Source organism: Planococcus citri, chromosome 1 (assembly GCF_950023065.1).
Source record: "Planococcus citri chromosome 1, ihPlaCitr1.1, whole genome shotgun sequence".
NCBI lineage: Eukaryota > Metazoa > Arthropoda > Insecta > Hemiptera > Pseudococcidae > Planococcus > Planococcus citri.
Genome location: NC_088677.1, coordinates 6,382,369 through 6,404,595, shown reverse-complemented (window position 1 = coordinate 6,404,595; position 22,227 = coordinate 6,382,369). Strand labels below are relative to the sequence as shown.

At 36.1% G+C, this 22,227-nt stretch overlaps 1 protein-coding gene across 4 annotated transcripts in view; it reads left to right on the top strand.

Annotated features, from left to right (window-relative positions):
• Positions 1-22,227, top strand: part of krz (kurtz) — a 308,096-nt gene that overhangs the window by 255,468 nt on the left and 30,401 nt on the right. For 3 of the 4 annotated variants that reach the window (XM_065365000.1, XM_065364990.1, XM_065365009.1), the window contains 2 exons: positions 11,398-11,576; positions 16,025-16,078. In XM_065365000.1, coding sequence (XP_065221072.1) covers positions 11,398-11,576; positions 16,025-16,078 — 233 coding nt within the window. The remainder of the gene's footprint in view (positions 1-11,397; positions 11,577-16,024; positions 16,079-22,227) is intronic. The other variant, XM_065365016.1, reaches the window with a different exon arrangement.

Sequence of the window (22,227 nt, the reverse complement as noted above, 5' to 3'; positions counted from 1 at the left end):
CTTGAAAGGCCAGAAAGATGAACTTGGGAAATCAGACAGATGGTTCAATGACCTTAAGCGGCCAGATAGGCAGACATACAACCCTCACACAGCCATGATAGGCTAGCGACAGATGACTTTGGGAAGCACGTCAGAGACCAGACAGCTAGGTCAATGACCTTGAGAGATCACTTAGTAAGCCTGACAGATGAGTCAATGACCTTCAGAAAGCAGACTGATGACGTTGGGAAGCCAGATAGACGGTTCAATGACCTTGAGAAACCAAGCAGACAAGGGTCAGTGATCTTGAGAGACCAGTTAAGAAGCCCCAAAAGGCGGGACAATGCCCGTCAGTAGCTAGACAGACCAATAGATGACATTGGGGAACCAGAAGATGGGTCAGTAACGTTGAGAGACCAGACAGTCAGGTCAATGACCTTGGGAGACCCGCCAGACATGGGTCAATGACCTTGAGAGACCAGTGAAGTCAAAAAAGGCGGGTCAATGCCCTTCAGTAGCTAGACAGACCAACAGATGACGTTGGGGAACCAGAGAATGGGTCAGTGACGTTGAGAAACCAGACAGCCAGGTCAATGACCTTGAGAGACCAGCCAGACAGGAGTCAATGACCTTGAGAGACCAGTTAAGAAGCCAAAAAGGCAGGACAATGCCTGTCAGTAGCTAGAAAGACCGACAGATGACATTGGGGAACCAGAAGATGGTTCAGTAATGTTGAGGGACCAGACAGCCAGGTCAATGACCTTGGGAGACCAGCCAGACAGGGGTCAATAACCTTGATAGACCAGTAAAGAAGTCAAAAAGGCGGGTCAGTGCCCTTCAGTAGCTAGACAGACAAACAGATGACGTTGGGGAACCAGAGAATGGGTCAGATAGGTTGATAAACCAGACAGTCAGGTCAATGACCTTGAGAGACCAGCCAGACAGGAGTCAATGACCTTGAGAGATCAGTTAAGAAGCCAAAAAGGCGGGACAATGCCCGTCAGTAGCTAGACAGACCGACAGATGACGATGGGGAACCAGAAGACGGGTCAGTGACGTTGAGAGACCAGATAGTCAGGTCAATGACCTTGAGAGACCTCTTAGGAAGCCTGACGGATGAGTCAATAACCTTCAGAAAGCAGACTGATGACGTTGGGAAGCCAGATAGACGGTTCAATGACCTTGAGAGGCCACTGACAGACAGGGGTCAATGACCTTGAGAAGACCCGTTATGAAGCCAACCAGGCGGGACAATGCCCGTCAGTAGCTAGACAGACCGACAGATGACGTTGGGAAGCCCGTCAGAGACCAGACAGCTAGGTCAGTCACCTTGAGAGACCAGACAGCCAGGGCAATGACCTTGAGAGATGATTCAATAACCTTCAGAAGGCAGACTGATGACGTTGAGAAGCCAGATATACGGTTCAATGACCTTGAGAGACCAGGCAGACAGGTCAATGACGTTGTGAGGCCAGGCAGACAGTTCAGTAACCTTGAGAGACCACTTAAGAATCCAGACAGACGGGTCAATGACCCTCAATTACCAGACATGCAGCCAGATAACCTTGAAAAGACAGATTGACCAATGTCCTTCAGGGGCCAAATGGGCCCTCAGATTACCACCATTAGCCCTCCACGTTCCTTAGGGCAGACAGAGGGTGTTTTTCTAGCAATTTGCAATTTCTCGTTATAAAATGTCCCACTTTGTAGTTCAAATTGTTTGGGACTGCCACTGCTTGGAGAAAATCTATCTGTATGAGTTTGAAAAATAGTCGAGAGTAGTTTTGAAAATATTTGCCATAAATTTCAAAAGTTCAAAGTTGAGCTTTTTTATTGATAGCACGATTTTCAAAAACTTCCGAATTTTATAGAAACATGAGATCTGAAAATTTAGAAAAGAAAGTCCAGGAAGATAATATTTTTTTAATAATGTTTGCAACTACGAACTGTTCGTGATGGGTTTTGGAAACCATCGGGGGAAGGGAGGGCGGTACGGAGGCTCAAGATTTTGGTCCAAATCTAAAACTATCGTTTCATACGTCTCTGCGGAGGCGCTGAATACAAGTATCAACTTATTTTTTCGATTCGGCCATATTTTGGTCATTTCAAATTTTCAAAAGAGAGCCTCTAGCAACTTATTGAAAGTTTAGAATTTCAACTTTTCGAAAATCTGTCCAAAAACCGTTCGAAACCGTTCCCAGTATAGAAGGAGACTGTGTAACATAATATCGTTTCCTCTTAACCTTTATGTGCCTCGTCAACTTATTCCGTTGAAGAAATACGTACGTACTTGGCTATATTTTGCTGATCGAATCGTTATGTTTGAATATAATATGAAAAGGATACGAGCAAATTTAAATTATACAACTCGTATCAAACGCGGAAATTGCCGCACAAAAGCGCCGCCAAACATGGCATACATATACATAGGTACCTTCACCTACTCGAAGAAAAGGGTAAATCGAGTACTCAGACCTATACGTATATCGTATACATAAGAAATGAAAAGTCTATACACGACGACGATGATGATGAGATGACAACAAGTGTGTTATTATAGGCCTTATATTCGCATTACAAACGTATACCTACGTATACGAGTACATGCGACAAGAAGCTCTTTTCCAAAATTCAATGAGAGAATTTCTACGGTCATAAGATGGAAAGGAGAAGGGAAGGGGGTGGGTTCGTATACTCTTTGACATTTTTTTCCCTATCGTTCAAAACGAAAACAAAAGAGGTATACGAGAGGTACGACGAGTACCTCACTTTGTTATAATAAGCACACTGCTGATGAAAGAAAAGCACGTAAATGCCGGAGTGATGAAGAGAGGAAGGCGAGGGGGAAAAGGTTGTAACTACCTTTTGAATTTGTATATACGAGTAAAGGATTTTCAAGGTGTGTTCACCTTTTGCATTTTAACAACTACATGGCGACGACGTGAAGATGACGTGACGAGGTGGAAAATTGAAATGGCCAGTGGCGGTGTATAAAATATGTACCTTTTTTTGGAGGAAGGGAGGGAGGGGGAAATCGTAACAGGTAGGTCATTTCACGGGGCAAGATTAGATGATAGGACATGATGTTTTGTTTGTGATTGCTGTGGGGCTTAGTGGGTCTCAAAATACTGGGTTCATCCCCCCCCCTCACATTGACAGACTTCAAACATATGCCATTCGTTTGTGCTGCCCTCTATCGGACCGAGAAATTTGGGAAAACTGAGCCATTTCTTCACGTTTTAGTGATTTTTATGGTCAATATCATCGACCATCGTACAATTTTTTTTTTCACTCGACTCATTTATGTACCTAGTAGGTGTATCGAATCAAAATAACAAAACAGTGAAAAAATCTTAGCCATGTCATGCCATCTCGAAGGGGAAATTCTCTCTCAAGTATAGCGCGATCATTCAAAGCTGCTGCGAGTATAATAACTTCAGTATAATTATGTGTACTCGAACGCCGATGCCGGAACAATTCACCAATCAAGCGTTGTTAATTCAAATTCACTCTACAATTACCCTATCGTAACTCGATAATAATTATTTACTCTTCGAGTTGAGTTGACCACACTATCGAACAACATTAATACCATATATAATGGAATCGCCTCTACCATCCTCTCTTCACCTTTCCCATGCAGTGCACTGCATGTATTCGATGAAAACCCAAATGGGGGAAAATTTCAAAAATAACCATCACAATATAAATAAGTAGGTACATACGAGTACCTACTTACATGGCGTATACTCGTAATTCGTAATTTATACGTGAGTAAGTATATAGCCGCGACCTTGGCATTAATTTCGCTACTGCTCGTATCATCCATACTACATTTATATACGAGTATTAAGGCAGCGAAATTGAATAGATATCGTAGTATATTTTTATCATTTTAGTAAAACGCGACGACGCGACGACGCGACGCCGCGGCGCGGCGCGGCGCGCCGGCGTAATTAAACCTCAAAAATATACCAAAAATACCGGTTTCAATAACGCAACTCTTTCCTCACTTCTTTGCCCTATCACCACTCCTTCTACATATCAGTTTGGATACGAGTATATACTATGTATTTGTATATACCTACCTAATAGCTACCTATTACCTATTCTTACCGGTTTACCGACGAATAAACGGTGGCATTATTTAGATTTTACGTAAATATACGTAAACATCTTTCCCTAATAATAATTCATCAAAAACGTATACAATTTAACCACATTAAAGCAACGTGTACGTCTGCAGCAGTGACTTCGGCAGCAGCTTACAACGTATGGTAAAATTTCAACAATTTTGTTTTCTTAAACACGCGTCCCGTCGCTTGGTTGTAAATTTCAAGCTCGTATATGAGACAACTAGAAAGACATTTTACCATTTTCTCGATCGTGTTGCGTGTACACACAATGTCAATTTAATCCTACAACACTGGAAATTACTCGGATATTAACCGTTATACCTAATCGCCATTTAGCATTGTCGAGTGCAGAAGTGGAGATGGATTCAACAGTGTGAAAATTTACGACAAAATCTAACGCCTTATTGCCGAACATATGTACTGACCTAATACCTACCTATAGGGTCATTCCACGTCAATTGGACCAAAAAGTGGTAGGTGGGTTCGGCGATTTTTTTGAAATTTTTCCTATGGAAAGACCTTCCAAAGGGATGACCAATGGCGCAAATCGCAGCCCTCTAGCCCATTTTTAACGGCAGCCAGGGGGTGTCAAAAGTTTTCAGTGAACCTAATTTTGATTTTTTTGTGATGAGTTAATTTCACCGAGTGAAGGGGTTTTTTCAACTTTTTCAACAGATATGTGAAAATAGGGGTCAAATTAAAGCTCTTTAATACAAGTATGAAAATAGAGTATGCTCTTAAGAAAGTCATAGCATTTTACGTATGTGTTACGTACTGCGCATGGCAGGTTGGTGTCGTCACGCGGTGGAGGTGGGTGGAGCAACCAATGGGGTGCAACGTTGTACGTGAACAGCTGATTTGATGCTTGCTCGCGCACTGCGCAGTACGTAAAACTTACGTGAAATCCTTCGACTTTCTTAAGAGTATAATCTATTTCCATACTTGTATTAAAGAGCTTTAGGTCAAATAGGTCAACTTTACCAATCAAAACTTTTTTTCATGTTTTAAATCAAAAAATCGCATTTTTTCGCAAAGTTTAAATTTTTTAAAATCGACTTTGTTACAAGTTACCACCCCAATTTTTTAATATGTTGTTTAGCATAAACAGTTGTCCATAATATATTTTTTTCAGAATTTTTGAGAGTCGGAACGATATGAAACCTACGTTTTGAAACTTTTTGAGCTAATTTTTTGTACGAAAAAAAGTGGCAACACTGATTTTTATGATATTACCAAAAAGCCTTTCAAAACCTCTAACTATGGGAAAAAGTTCCATTTTGGTAGGTATCGCGGTTATCGAGCAATCCACTGCTGAAATGGATGATATTTTAGGTTCACTGAAAACTTTGACACCCCCTGGCTGCCGTTAAAAATGGGCTAGAGGGGTGCGATTTGCGCCATTGGTCATCCCTTTGGAAGGTCTTTCCATAGGAAAAATTTCAAAAAAATCGCCGAACCCACCTACCACTTCTTGGTCCACTTGACGTGGAATGACCCTATAGTATTAGGGTGGATTGAAAAAAATAATCTTCGATTTCGCTGAAATTGAAGTATGTTAAAGATTTTGAGTTGAAATGCCCCCCCCCACGTGCCCCTTCGGTGGAATGGCGGTCCCCTAAAACGGGGTCATTTTGGGGGGAAAACGCTGTTTTTGAATCTTGCAACTACAAGGTGTCCCACAAAACTCTCAGACAAAAAATCATGACTTTTTCAAAAAACGAGGAAATTTTGTAAAAATTTGGCAGTACTTGCATGAAAAATGAACTTGAAAGAAACTGCGTGAAAAGTGCTGAAAACACTTGAAAATCATGTAAAAACAATAAAAAAACATTATTAAAAATGAAAAAATAAAACGATGATGTTCTCAATCTAAATATCTGATTCCCCACGAGTTAATATTTTTTGTACCAATGGGAGAATTTTCTCAGGGTTGGAAATTTTTTTTAAATTGCTCACATTTTTTGTCTTTTGCTTTTTTGGGAGGATATTTTACTAATATTTGAAGAAATTACCTCGTGGGGACTTATAAATTTGTGTCTTGAGAAAGTATGTGAAGAATTTGGCTGGATTAGTACATTAGGTCAGTAGGAAAATTTGCAAATGTGGTGCTGAGAAATTTTGATTTAAATTTTTTTCAAATTTCTCAGAAGTATCATTTTCCTACTGATATCTGACTCAACTTGAGGCATTATGACTTTGATAAAAGTGATCTATCAATATGTGGGATAAACAGGTCCAACATGAAGTATTTTTCTTATACAGCCAATTCATACTATAAAAGTAGCATTTTGGGAAGCTTGATTTTTCTACTACAATTTTATGTTTTTACTGCCCCTGATGGCTTATTTATCAAGTTTAGAACCCATATCACTTCATAAAATGAGGTAATCAAAAAAATCATAAAAACCTTACCTACCCCCTTAAAAAGCGAAATTTCTAACAAAAAATACCATTCAATTAACTTTTAAAGTTGCAAAAGTATGTAATATGTATTTCATACATTTTTTTTATGCCACATGGGAACTATTGAAAGTTCGTCAACCCCCCCCCCCTCCCCCTCCCACAAAAAAGTGTGAACTTTATTGGAAACTCAGTTTTTTTCGTTGAAAAAAAGGGAGATACTGAGAAAAAAAGGTCGTGAAAAGTCGCGATTTTTAATTATAAAATTTTGGTAGACACCCTGAAAAATTAAAGATTTGAAAAAAAAACAACACTAGTTGGATAAAAGCAATTCTGAAGAAAACTGCATTAAAAAGTGGTAAAAACCCGTAAAAATCATATAAAAACCAAACAAAAAACATCAAAAATCTTTTTATTTATTTAATTTATTTATTGAGAGCCATTTACAGCAACTTAGGCTAGGGGCTCTATATTAAGATAAACTTATAATTAGGGTACATACATATTTAGAAATAAAGTTACAATTAATACAAAGAGATGGGCTATCTGGGGTTTTAAATTTTTTTATCTAATTCATTAATGAGTAAAAAAACAGGAATTTTGAAAAAATTTGTCAGTTTTTTGCATGAAAATTAAACTTGAAAAAAATTGGATAAAAAAGCTAATAAGACAGAGAAATTATTCAGTACCTACATACATGTATAAAAAATGAATGAAAAAAAAACTAACGATTGAAATTTTCCAAAAAAATAAGTATGAAATTTTGGGGAAAAAACTGATACGTAGTAAGTAAGTACCTAGTTGCATGAAAAAGTGTTAAAAACATGTTGAAATGTTATGAAAACTTGAAGAAAAACATACTTATAAAACTGATAAAAATTACTGAAAATTAATTACAAATGTGTGAAAAACATTTGAAAATTATGTAAACATATCAATAGTAAGTAATGATTATTGCTAGAAAAAATATTGATGAGTTGAGCATTGAAAATATTTTAAAATGTTATAAAAATAGAATAAAAACTAGACAGCTGCGCTCCGCAAATTTGAAAAAAAAACAACGCAATTTTGACAAAAAAAAGGGCAACGCAATTCTGAAAAAAACAGCACAACATGATTTTGAAAAAGAAGCACAAAGTGGTTTCAAAAAAAAATCACAACGCGATTTAGATTTTGAAAGCACAAGACGATTTTGAAAAAATAATCACAACGTGATTTTGAAAAAAAAGCTTAACACAATTTCAAAAAAATAAGCACAATATGATTTTTAAAAAAAGCACAACACAATTTTGAAAAAACAAAGTGATTTTGAAAAAAGCACAACGCAATATTAAATAAAAAGCAAAACGAGATATTGAAAAAAAAGTACAACGCGATACTGAAAAAAAATCACAGTACAGTTTTAAAAAAAAATCACAGTACAGTTTTAAAAAAAAATCACAGCACAATTTTGAAAAAAAACACAACATGATTTCAAAAAAAATCACAACTGGATTTTGAAATAACGCAATTTGGATTTCAAAAGCACAACTCGATTCTAAAAAAATAAGCACAATGTGATTTTGAAAAAAAAACAACGCCATTTTGAAAAAAAAGCACAACGCAATTTTGAAAAAAAAAACATCACAATTTCCAAAAAAAGCGCAGCACAATCTTGAAAAAAAGCACAACATGATTTCAAAAAAATCACAGCACAATTTTGAAAAAAACATGATTTGGTTTTTGAAAGCACAATGTGATTTTGAAAAAAATTAGCACAACGCGATTTAAAAAAAAAACACTCAACGCAATCTTGAAAAAAAAACCACGATGCAATTTCGAAAAAAAAAGCACATTGTGTTATCAAAAATAGCACACTGCGATTTTGAAGAAAAATCACAGCACAATTTCAAAAAAAAATCACAACGCGATTTTGAAAAAAAGCACAACTCAATTTTTATAAAAAAACACAACAGGATTTTGAAAAAAAGCACAACGCAATTTCAAAAAAAAGCACAATGTGATTTTGAAAAAAAAGCACAGTACAATTTTAAAAAAAAAACCACGATGCAATTTTGAAAAAATAAGCACAACAAGATTTCAAAAAAAAAAAGCACAACTCGATATCAAAAAAAGCACACTGCGATTTTGATGAAAAATCACAGCACAATTTCAAAAAAAAATCACAACACGATTTTGAAAAAAAGCACAACACAATTTTTATAAAAAAAAACACAACACGATTTTGAAAAAAAAAGCACAACGCAATTTGGAAAAAAAGCACAACGTGATTTTGAAAAAAAAGCGCAGCACAATTTTGAAAAAAAAGCACAACGCAATTCCGAATACACCATGAGATTCTGAATTTACTATGCTATTCTGAAAGCTCCAAAGCATAACACGATATTACTCGAAAGCATAATGCGACTCCAAAAGCACTACAGTACTGAATTAACCTCTTGGTAGCACTGCAAAATCACAAATGACCGGTGGGATTTGATTCAGAAAGGGTAACCACCTGCTTTCATTGTCTAGGTACTGCATTTGTGTAAATGAAACACCTGCAGAAGTTCTAAAAACCTTTCTCAAAATTGAACAATAAAGAAAATTTTATAACCCTTGTGGTGTTACATTCATGTTTTATTAATTAATAAACTAAGTGGCAACATTTGAAGCGAGAAATGAAAAAATTCACTGACAAAAATACAAAGAATTTTTTTTCATTTTTGAAGCTTGAAAAAGGTCGATATTTTTTTTTCAAATAGTAACAAAATTATGGAAATTTACCAAAAATTTGTTAGTGAAAGTGATTTTTGACCAATTCTTGTAAAAATATGCGCTATAATGACCTCAAATATGCAATTTTTAGTCATTTTTTTGGTGAAAATATGTATTTTTATGCATTTATGGTCAAGATAAGCAAAAATATGCGCTATAAACTTTTGCATATAGATAACTTGGATATGGTGCTACATAATCTAGTACAAGGAGAAAAAAATATGCATTTACATAAAAAACCTAGCCCTACACTGAGAAAAATTTGAATAGTATAAATAATCATATTACATTTACTATAGTTATAGTAATTTTGACTATAATTCCAAAACTGGAGCACGTTTACTATAAATTTATTGTAATTTATACTACATGAAAAATGGATAATTTTTACTATTTCCCACAGTAACCGGATCCCATTCAAAAATATTGTGATTTTTACTATGAGATTAGTAAATTTTACTATGAGAGTAATAAATTTTACCTAATTTTTAGGTAAAATGTATTTTTTGGCTGAGTTAAAATCACTATCATTTTTGAATGGGATCAAGGGTTTTATGTGAATTTCTTGAATACTCGTGGTTTAAATCATTCGTTCACTGATGAAAATGGTCTGAGTGACTGACATGATCTGCGTGGTAATGATCTGTGTGGTAAACAAGATCTGAGTGATCAACGTGATGGAGGCCTGTGTGAACTGTTATAATTGTAGATGTCCTGGACATGTCGCCAAGTACTGTAAAGATCCAAAAATTGTCGGTAAAAATTGTTTTCATTGTGGTCACATCGAGTCAAACTGCCATAATCCTTCGAAAAAGCCCAGTTTTACAAAATTGAAAGTTAAATGTTATTTCTTGTTCTCGAGTGGAATCTCGATTCGGAGTCAACGAACATGTGTTGCACTCTGGCGGTGAAATGCATGAAACACATGTTATCATGCTGAAAGGGGGACATTTCCATACTCACGCAAGCTTACACACGCGCACACACGACTTGTCGAGATGCGAATGAATGCGATTCTCTGCAAAAAGTCCCCCTTTCAGCAAGTCGATGGTGGCGCCGCCACGAGATGTTAACGCCGAATATCAGCGTGGTTGATTGTTACTCGAGTATTTTTCACAAATTGTTACCTGAAAAATCCGAATCACGTGTTCAAATTGTCCAAAAATTTACGAAAAATATGTAAAAATCTCCCTTTCTCTCTTTACTTTGTCTCGGTATTACAAAAAGTACCTACATATTTTTTATTTTCCCTAAAATTCCACGAACCACGATCCCTATGGGTTTAAAACTTTCAAAGTGTAGAACAGACTTCGAAACTGTTTATCATCACGCATACCTAATGTTTTTCTACAATATTAATCCAGCTTAATAAAACGATCCGCCAATCTCCTTCAACTTCGTATTCTCTCACCTTTGGCTCTTTCTTTTGTTCACCCATCTAAGACCCAAAAAAATAAAAGCAACGAAACGAAAGAAAGCGGACTTTGAAAAGAAGAAGAAATGCTCGTACTAAAAAAGCACACAAAAAAAGAAGCAACCAATTGTAGCATATTGATTTCGCGAATCGGAACTCGAAAGCCAAAAAGCCAATAAAAAAGTTGAAAAAAATACGTGACTAGCATTGGACGGCGTTCTAATTAGGTAAACCCAAACGTACTATATTCTTGTTTTTCGTCGCGAACTTTCGCCAAAAAGCTACTATACCCCCTCGTTTGGTCCCCTCATCCTCACTCAATTCCACTAAAACCGATCGCGAAACGTGTATGGAGTTTTGAAGATGTAAATTTCTTAATTTTAAAAAAACTCCGCCTAGATGAAATTCGCCAAACTCCGGCGTCCGGCTCTTCTCCTCTCATCATAGCTTGCTTTCATTCGATCGTGCTACAACGTTTTTGGTACGACGAGTACTTTACAGTGGAAAAGAAACGACGACGACGTTAGCGAAGCGAGATTTTATTAATTAAAGAAAAGCAAAAGAGTCGAGCTTGTAGCTCGAAGCTATTTGAGGCGGCGTTGAAAAGAAATTTTTTAATTAAGATTTTTGTGTACGTGTTTTGTTTTATGTTTTCATTTTCTTATGGTTTTTTTTCTCTCATTCTGTTTCTTTTTTTTCGTCTGTTTGTAGGAAAGACTAATGAAGAAACTAGGCACTCACGCGTTCCCATTCTACTTCGAATTACCGGCGCATAGTCCGACTTCGGTGACTTTGCAACCGGCTCCGGGCGATACGGGTAAACCATGCGGAGTCGATTATGAACTTAAAGCATTCGTAGGCGAATCAGTGGACGATAAACCGCACAAAAGGTAATTATATCGTGCATTTTTTTCGAATTAAATAGCGAACGTTTTCAAAAAAATGTATTTTTGCGAGGAAATTTTACGAGGGAATCTTCTGAACTTGGATTTAAAAAAAAGAAATGCTGGATCGAAAGAGCATGTTCTAGAACTCTCCTAACTGAAATGTAAGGACCTGAAAACTCGTTTTTGAATTTTTTGATTTTGAAAATTCGTCAAATTCAAAAAATAAACTTTAGTTCCTGAAATGGTATTCCCGAGTAAAATTATGGAAATGCCCCTGTCCTAGGATTTTTTAAATTTTGATGAAACATTGTTGAGTACTTACCTTTGAAAAAATGTTGAAGTCAAACAACCCCCCCCCTTACCACCTTGCTCACAATGGCAAATAAACAATTGTTTCGGGAAAAAATCATACTTCAGAGAAAACAGCAATGAACAAAAGTTTTAGAGCGTGAAAAATTAAATTATTTTCGCTGATCGGATTTAGCAACCGGTTTTTGACAATCACCTGAAAATTGAAGATATTAGCCAGTTTCATAATCCGATTATCGAGAATAGTTTGATTTTTCACGTCCTACAACTTTTGATTCAAGCTTTTTTTTCTCATCTCCAATAATTAGGTAATTTTAGATAACTGGTTGCAAATTAGTGAACCGGTTTCAAAATCCGATCAGATGAAATGGTTCGATTTTTCATTCTCTACAACTTTTGTTTCAAGCTTTTTCCTTTATCTTCAATTTTTAGGTAATTGTCAAAAACTGGTTGCTAAATGCGGACCAATGAACCGGTTTCAAAATGTGATTGAACAGAATTGTGTAATTTTTTACGCCTTGCAACTTTTGTTCCAAGCTTTTTTCTCTATCTACAATTTTTGAGTATTTTTTTTATAACCGGTTGCAAATTAATGAACCCGGTTTCAAAAATTTCATATTACGTTTTTGTCGACTTGGTGTGTACAATTCATTGCGCTATTGAAAACTGGTTTGAATTTTTTGACCAAACTGGATTCTCAATTTGTGAACACTCTGAGCATGGATCTGAAATTTTCCAAATTTTGTATAACTTTCACTAAAAGTGGAACTTTTGACCAAAAACGCAAGACTTGAATCAGGGAATTTCGGAAAAAAGAAGCATTTTTATAGCATAACGGGGAGCTTTTGACTGTTAACACATAGAGTATAACTTTTTGACAATTTTTACATAGGATAAAATTAGAATTTTTTATAATTTTGGTCAAAAATGAAACTTTTTGACAAATTTTGGCAAAAAATGTCACTTTTTGACAATTTTGGCAAAATGTTCTACTGTTTACAATTTTAGCAAAAATGTCACTTTTCTACAATTTTGCTAAAATGCCACTTTTAGACAATTTTGCCGAAAAGCCACTTTTGGACAATTTTGACAAAAATGGCAATTTTGTGCCACTTTTTACAATTTTGGCAAAAATGTCATTTTTTGGCAATTTATTTTTGCCACATGTTATAATTTTGGCAAAAAATTCCACTTCTAGACAATTTTGCCAAAATGCCACTTTTAGACAATTTTGCCAAAAAGGCCACTTTTGGACAATTTTGACAAAAATGGCAATTTTGTGCCACTTTTTACAATTTTAGCAAAAATTCCACTTTTGGTCTATTTTGCCAAAAAATGCCACTTTTGGACAATTTTGACAAAAATGTCACTTTTTGGCAATTTATTTGTGCCACACGTTACAATTTTGGCAAAAATGTCACTTTTGACAATTTGGGCCAAAAATGCCACTTTTGGACAATTTTGGCAAAAACATCACTTTTTGGCAATTTTCTGCCACATTTTACAATTTTGGCAAAAAATGCCAGATTTGACAATCTCAGCCAAAAATGCCACTTTTTGACAATTTTGGCAAAAATTCCACTCTTTGACAATTTTGGCAAAAAGTAGATATTTTTTTACAATTTTGCTCAAAAAATGGTTATTTTGACTGCTGTGACCAAAAAATGAGACTTTTTGACAATTTTGGCCAAACGTTCTACTTTTTACAATTTTAGCAAAAATGCCACTTTTAGACAATTTTGCCAAAAAATTGCCACTTTTGGACAATTTTTGGCAAAAATGCCACTTTTTGGCAATTTTGTGCCACTTTTACAATTTTGGTAAAAAAAGCCACTTTTGACAATTTTGTCAAAAAGTGTCACCTTTTGACAATTTGGGCAAAAAATTCCACTTTTTGACAATTTTGGCAAAAAGCATTTTTTTTACAATTTTGACCAAAAAAAATGGTCATTTTGACTGCTGTGACAGAAAATCAGACTTTGACAATTTCGGCAAAAAATACCGCTTTGTACTTAATAGTTTTAGCATAAAATGAGACTTCTGACAATTTTGGCAAAAATTGTGATTTTGCGCCCATTTTGGCTGAAAATAAGTCAATTTTGACAATAAACAAGGCTCTTATGAGAAAAACTAATAACGGGACGTTTATAGGACATTTTAGGTAGATATAAAACAGAATTTTTCGATAAATTTTGCACAGAACAGATCAGTTGCACAAATTTGGCAAAAATTAGGATTTTTTTTCTACATACAATTTTCACAAAAAGTGGAACTTTTACATTTTTGACAAAAAACAAGACCAAATTCAGACAATTTTGGAAAAAATATGATTTTTATAGCAAAAAGGAGAGCTTTTGACTATTCTGGCCATAAATGAATCTTGTTGACAATTTTAACAAAAAATTAGGTTTTTTAATATTTTTGGCCAAAAATGGGACTTCTTAATAATTTTGGCTAAAGTTGGAATTTTTTTTACAATTTTGACAAAAAATGGGACTTTTGACCATTTTATATTTTGACAGTAGACAGCTAAAACAAAAATCAATATTTTTTGGATAAAGCATGTACAAATTTTTTTAGCAATTCTGGTAAAAATGAAGACTTTTTGGACAACTTTAATTTTTCCCAAAAATCTCCCCATGAGGTGTCAAAATTTTATGAAAAAATTCACGTGGCTAGACTCATGTTTTCTTCGATTATTTTGGGTAAATTCAAATTCATTTTATTCAAAACTCGTTGAGGTATGATTTTTCCCCCGAAATAGGCGTTTTCCCCATTATAAGCAAGGGGGTGAGGCGGGGGAAATTTTTTGCCTTCGACTTTTTTTTCAAAGGTACCCACCAATGTTTCATAAAAATTTCAAAAATCCTAGGGCAGTGGAATTTCGCCTATTTTACCCGGGAATATCCTTAGGGGTTAGGGGGGGGGCTTAGGATAAATGCTTTTTCGATCCAGCATGGTTCCTTTCAAATCAAGCACTGTGAGTTCAAAAGGTTCCCTTGTCTGACTTTTATCAAGGTGTTTTGGAACACAATCACTGAATTCGAACCCCCCTCCCCCTCTCAATTCGCAGGGATTGTTATATTATTGTTGGATTTTCGTGCGAAAGAAGTAGAGAAAATGTCTACCTAGAAAACGAAGGAGTTTTATTTTTTGATAAACGACGAGTAGTAGAATATTTTCCATATGCGAGACGTTGTCTGCTCGACTCGACGTACGTAAAAAAAATACGTAAATAACAAAAAAAGGGCTTTTAAAATAACGCGTTTTCGATATTATCGCACGATAGTGTTTCTCTGCTCTCTTCCTGCCTGTGTTCGGGTCTCTGGTTCTTTCATTTTTAATGGATTTGTTCGTATATAATATATATTTTAAGTTGTATAAGAAGGGTAAGATATCCTACGTATACGTATGTGCAGAGACAGGGAGTGAAAAACTGAGAAACTTTTTGTACACTGTACTCGAATCAGTTCGAGACTAAAGTTGAAAAAAAAGACCGAAGTGTGTCGAGCGTAATGTGTTATTTTTTAAAATTCCTACGGAAGGCTATGGGTTCCCCTCAGCATTGCGCCTTCCCGATGTTGAAACCTTCGCTTGGAACTCGGTTGACTTTGACGTATCACTGCCTTATTAATTATACACACGAAATTAAGTTTATTAGCGCTATTTCGTCTACATTAAGGATTCATCAACGATTTATCAATTTCAAACGTGTCGGTCTTGCGGTTATTTTTCACCGGCTAACTTTCGTTTTTGTTTTTCGAAAGTGTCTTCGCGCGGTTTTGAATGCAAAATGTTCGTTTTTATGATAGATTTTCTCGGAAATTTTTAATATTTTACTTGATTTTTCGGATTTTTAGAGATTTTTTTGTATGTAAATTGATTCTCTGTGAGAAAAGGTAGGTAAATTTTGAGATAGAAATTTAAAAAGTATGCCCCTCCCCCCCCTCGTCGATGGTAAGACCATATTCATGGACCGATCGTTAGTCTCCGAAAATTTTGTCACGATTTCTCTATCCTGTGATGTTGACCCCACTCCCCTTCCTTCCCCCTCCATCCCTTCCTCCCTCCAATCAATTGCAACCACCTTTGAACCGATTTATAGCCTCTAGTGAAAGTTCACTTTTCTTTGGCTATTTCAGATCGCAGCAGAAGGCGTTGCAATCGACTTCGGAAGATGAACATTCATCCTCATTGTAAGTTCGATTTTCTGAATAGATAAATGCAATAGTGAATTTTGAATTGAGATAATATAGCTAACGGTTGCGAAAAGCGTGTGTATTTTTTCGCAAGTTCCAAATCATCCCCTCCTCTCCAAAAAAATATTTCAAAATCGCCTTTTTTTGCAGTCGATTTGACTTTTTAGATTTTATGCTTGAAAATTATTTCAAAAGTGGTTATGATTAATTCAGAGGGCTGACTTTTGGAGATGGAGAGAATTCTGAAAGATTTTTCGTCAAAATGAACGATTTTGGAATTTTTAAAAATGAATACATTTTTTTGAACAGCCGTGATGAAGATTCCGGAAGGAAATGAGAGGAGAAGGGTGGTTAAAAAATTTTAAAAAACGGCATCAATTTTAAAAGTGAACACTTTTAGCTCAAAATATCGTTGAAAATTCCAGAAAAATACTTCCATTGTACATATTATGTTTTTAAGAAAATGAAAAAAATCCCCTCAAAACCTAACGAAGCGAAAATGTATGGAAAATTCATTGTCCTTTCCTCCCCCCTTCCCCGATGATTGCAAAAATTCGAGAAATAAAATTTTCAAATCCGTTATCACATTTGAGGGATTATTGAAGTGCTCACAAGGAGGATCATTTTGGGGCTCCAGGGATAGGAGTTCGAATCAGAAAAGTGAGCTGAAATTTGTTGTAATCAGCGCTTTTAAAAACCAACAAATCATATGTCACTCAATTTTCTGATTTTTTCGGGGCTCATTATGGGGTTTAGGGGGCTTTTAATTCAAAAAGTGAGCTGAAATTGAAAATCAGCTCCTCTAAAACTCCCAAAAACCACGATCTCGCTCGATTTTAGATAATTTTTTTTTCAAATATTTGGCTCATTTTGAGATTTAGTCAAATAAAGAGACGAAGACGACGAAGTTCGAAATTAGCACCTCTGAAACCCCAATAAACCATAGGTCACTCGATTATTGAATTTTTTTTCAAATTTAGGGACTCATTTTGGGGCTTAAGAGTGTTGAAATCAAAAAAGTAAGCTGAAATTCGGAATCATTACGTCCGAAATCCAATAAACCGTAGATTTCTGGATTTTTGATCTTTTTTTCCAAATTTGAGGCTCATTACGGGGTTTACAAGGTTTTGAATTCAAGAAGTGAACTGAAATTTGAAATCAGTGCCTCTGAAATGCCAACAAACCACAGGTGATTCGATTTTTCAAATTTTTTCAAATTTAAGCACTCATTGTGGTCAATTGACGACTCATTGGAAGGCCCAAGGAACTTGTAATCGAAAAAATGAGCCAAAATTCGAATTCGGGTCTCTGAAAAATTAACAAACCTAGGTGACTCGATTTTTCAAAAAAATTTTCAAAGGGCTCTCATTGTGATCTATTGACGACTCATTGGAAGGCCCAGGAAGCTTTTAATCGAAAAAATAAGCTGAAATTCGGATTCGGCGTCTCTAAAAAATCAACAAACCATAGATCACTCGATTTTTCAAATTTTTTTCTAATTTGACCACTCATTGTGGTCCATTGATGGACTCATTGGAAGACCCAGGAGGCTTGTAATCCAAAAATAAGCCGAAATTCGAATTCGGTGCCTCTGGAAAATCAACAAATGATAGGTCACTCGATTTTTCAATTTTTTTTCAATTTGGGCCCTCATTGTGGTTCATTAACGACTCCTTGAAAAGCCCAAGGGGCCTCAAATCGAAAAAATAAGCCGAAATTCGAATTCGGCGCCTCTGAAAAATCAACAAACCATAGGCCACTCGATTTTTCGAATTTTTTCAATTTTGGGCCCTCATGGTGGTTTATTGACGACTCATTGAAAGGCCCAGGGGACTTGGAATCGAAAAAATAAGCCGAAATTCGAATTCGGCGCCTCTGAAAAATCAATAAACCGTAGGTCACTCGATTTTTGAATTTTTTTCAAATTTGGGCCCTCATTGTGGTCCATTGACGACTCCTTAAAAGGCCCAGGGGACTTCGAATCGAAAAAATGAGCCGAAATTCGAATTCGGCGTCTCTAAAAAATCAACAAATCATAGGTCACTCGATTTTTCAAATTTTTTCCAATTTTGGGCCCTCATTGTGGTTCATTGACGACTCATTGAAAGGCCCAGGGGACTTAAATTCGAAAAAATAAGCCGAAATCCGAATTCAACGTTTCTGAAAAATCAACAAATCATAGGTCACTCGATTTTTGAAATTTTTTTCAAAGTTGGGCCCTCATTGTGGTTTATTGACGGCTCATTGGAAGGCCCAGGGGACTTGAATTCGAAAAAATAAGCCGAAATTCAAATTTGGTTTCTCTGGAAAATCAACAAATGATAGGTCACTCGATTTTGGAAATTTTTTCAAATTAGGGCCCTCATTGTGGTTCATTGACAACTCGGTTTAGGGCCCAGGGGGCCTGTAATTGAAAAATTAGTCGAAATTAGAATTCGGCACCTCTGAAAAATCAACAAACCATAGGTCACTCGATTTTTGAAATTTTTTCAAATTTGGGCCCTCATTGTGGTCCATTGACGATTCATTGAAAGGCCTAGGGAACCTGTGAGCCCTCCAAGCCCCATAGTGAGCTTTCGAATTTGAAAAAAAAATTCAAATTCGAGTGACTTATCGTTTGTTGATTTTCAGCGGTGCTGATTTCGTATTTCAGCTCTTTTTCCATTTCGAGCTCCCTAAGGCCCCAAAATGAGCCCTCAACTTGAAAAAATTTTCGAAATCGTGTGACCTATGGTTTGTTGGTTTCTCACACGTGCTGATTTCGAATTTGGGGTTATTTTTCAGTTTACGTGCCCCCAAGCCCCTCAGTGGGCTTCTGAATTTGAAAAAAAATGATCAAAAATCGAGTGACCGATCTCGTAAGACTCATAATGAGCTTTCTATTCAAAAAAAATTTTCGAAATCCGGTGACCTGTTGTTCACTGGTTTTTCAGATATGACGATTTTTCGAATTTCAAATCATGTACTTTTTAGATCACGAGTCCTCAAGCCCCTCAGTGAGCTTACATGTTTGAAAAAAAAATATCTTGTGACGTAATAGGAAGGAAATGTCTTCATTGATGAAAAAAAAATTCAAAGATTCCAACCCCTCGATTTAAAAATATCGCGAAAACTAACGAAATATTTCATTTAAACGACTTTCGCGATATTTTAACAACTTTCGAAGCAAATTTTCAACAATTCATCAAATATTCATACAGCGAGACGTTTCGTCTTCCGTATTATTAATTTCTGCTTTTCAAAATTTTCTCACGATATTTTAACAACCTCTCTGCTCTCTGGTCTCTGCTGCGCGAACAAAATCTAAGCATGGAAATTATTCATATTTAGACGAAATGCAGGCTGGTACAAATTTTGTTAATTTTTCAACGACGACGACGAGTCAAGTACTCGTATCTGCGAATACTCGTACACGTTTGTTTCGAGTCGTTAGTTTCACTCAGCCTACTAAAGATAACAAAGAAGTCGAGACTAATTACTTTGCATGCTGCGGATTCAGCTCGCTCGGCGTATACGAGTATTTACCTTTGAATTGATTGCGTACCACCGTGTATTCAGCCTATTTACACAACATACCGTATAAATATGTATTTTTCATCGCAAGCTGCTGTTGCAAAGGCTGATTTTTCATCGTGGTGGAAAAAAAACGATGTCAAAGAGGACAGGAGGGGAATAAATTTCTCGCAAAACGATGTTTGTACTATAAATAAACCGAGGAACAGAAAAAAATTGCTGGGGTAAAATTTTAATACTTACAAGGTTCTCATTCGATAAAATTTAATGGTAATTTTTACGTATACTTGGAAAAAAATTACCTTCTTCGTTCATTCGCCGCATAAATAAATATCATTATTTTTCCGAACCGGGGACACTACCCCCCCCCCTCCTCTGTGAAAATATTTTAATACGTGTCATTCTTCCGCGTGGTATACTTACGTATAATTGACGTGCTCGAATTTCACACCAAAACTACAAAAAAAAAGGTGGTTCGGGTTCACACGACCCTCAGCAAGGCTGCAGCGACCCCATATAAACGGCTGTAAATTTGCCACTATACTCCTCTCGCCCAGTTGACCAAATGCTAGCAAATTTTGTGCTAGCGTAAATGGTGCCGGAATTTGAGACACTTTTTTAAAAAAATGCTAGCAAATCAGTTGCGATTAGGTCGCATTAGAGTAGCAGAATTGCGCACAAATAGCTAGCACGTAGCTGGCACAAAGCTAGCAAAAAGCTAGCATTTTGTTGGCACTTTGCTCTGCATTCTGCTACGTACATGCGACTAAATCGCGACTGATTTGCTAGCAATTTTTGCAAAAAGTGTCTCATATTCCAGCACCATTTACGCTAGCGCAAATTATGCTAGCAAGAAGCTAGCTTTTTGCTAGCGTAGAAAAACTTTGATCAGTAAAGTAATTACTATTAGTTAACTTTTTAAAAATTCTGGGTGTTTACCTTTAACAGGTGGTAGTTTTCCAGGAAATTCCAAAAATTAGGCAACTGTCCCAGCTCAGAGCTAGCATAACGCTGAGATCTTGGGATAGTATAAGAAGAGTGATGTCACTCTTCTTACTTTTCAACAAGATACCACCTTGAGCTTATATTCAACTTGATGACACACTTTATCTAAGAGTAGCAAACTATACCATGAGAGAGATCGACGCTAGCAATTCGCTAGCATTATGCTAGCGCATAGGTTGAAAAATCTCTTTATTAAATAAAAAATGAAGTTTTTTTTTAAATAGAAAAATTGTCAAAATTTAAAATTTGAAAATGAAGTATCAAACAAACCATGAAAATGAAAAATTTCAAAAACATTTGAACAACATTTTAGTCCACGGCAATGGGAGTAATTGCACCCCCTGCCGATCCTCCGGGACAACTTTTTCCTTAAAGGGGACATCCTAAGGAACATTTTAAAGCAAACTTGCTGAAAAAAAAATTGGCCTTACTTACAAAATCGCGGCCATTTTGATTGAAAGGTCAGCCGAAATCGCAGATTTTGCGTTTCAACATAATACGTGCACGAAATTTTTCAAACCTTACAAACATAGATCGAAAGATCATACAAAAATTCATCACCTGTCAAAATTTCAAGTGGTAAAGTACCTTTTTCGATTTTTGGTGAATTTTCAAAAATCAAATTTTGGCCAAAATGAGAGAAAAAATCAAAATTTTACCAAATTGACCAAGAAACCTGAAATTTGGGATATACCCTATTTTCGACATGCCAAATCGATGGGAAACGGTTTCAACTTGTTTTGATCAGTTCTGGAGCCTCCAGCAGATTTTTGAAACTCAAATTGAAGTTGTAAAGCTCAAATTTATTCTGAAAACTAATTTCAATACGCTACGAAGTACTGCAGGTGAATTTCAAGTCGTTTTGGAGCCTCCAGCGACTTTTCGAAGGTTGTATGGCGTTTTTTGAAAAATTGGAATTTCCTAAAAGTAGCTGGAAGCTTCAAAACCATTTGAAACCTGCGAAGTAAATTTCAGCTTGCCAGCTCCAATTGATAAATTAATGTTGTGGGAATTTCAAGTTTCAAAAGCCTACTGGAGGCTCTGAAATGACTTGAACCCACCTGAAGTCGTCTTCAGAAGGTGTTAAAATTGGAGTGTAGAGTCAATTACAGCTTTCCATGTCCATTTGATGAAATTTTGTTGTCCCCTTTAAGAAAAAAGTTGCCCCGGAAGATCGGCGGGGGGAGGGGGGGTGCAATTACTCCTATTGTCATATGCAGGAATATTTTTAATGATTTTTGTATGCGCGCTGAGGGATGGAAAAGATACTTGCTCGCATTTTGCTACAATAAATAACGCAGAAAAAGGTTTATTGGTGAGAAATGCGTAAGATCTGGTAGCACATTCCTATCATTTGACTACAAAGAAAACGCCAAGTCACCAGATGCAGAAACTAGAGATATGCTTACATTTTTCTAGAGCCAGATGGCTAAGTAAATGCTAGGTCAGAGATGCAAGAATATTACCTGAAGTTTCCTATCATAAAACTGTGAGCAGGTACATATTAGTCAGTGATACGCTGGCATTAAGCGAGCAGGTATAGAGTGAGGCAAAAGCTAGCTGAGATATGCGAGAATATTGCTTGAACTTTCTTGGCATAGAATTGCAAGCAAGTATCCATCAGTGAT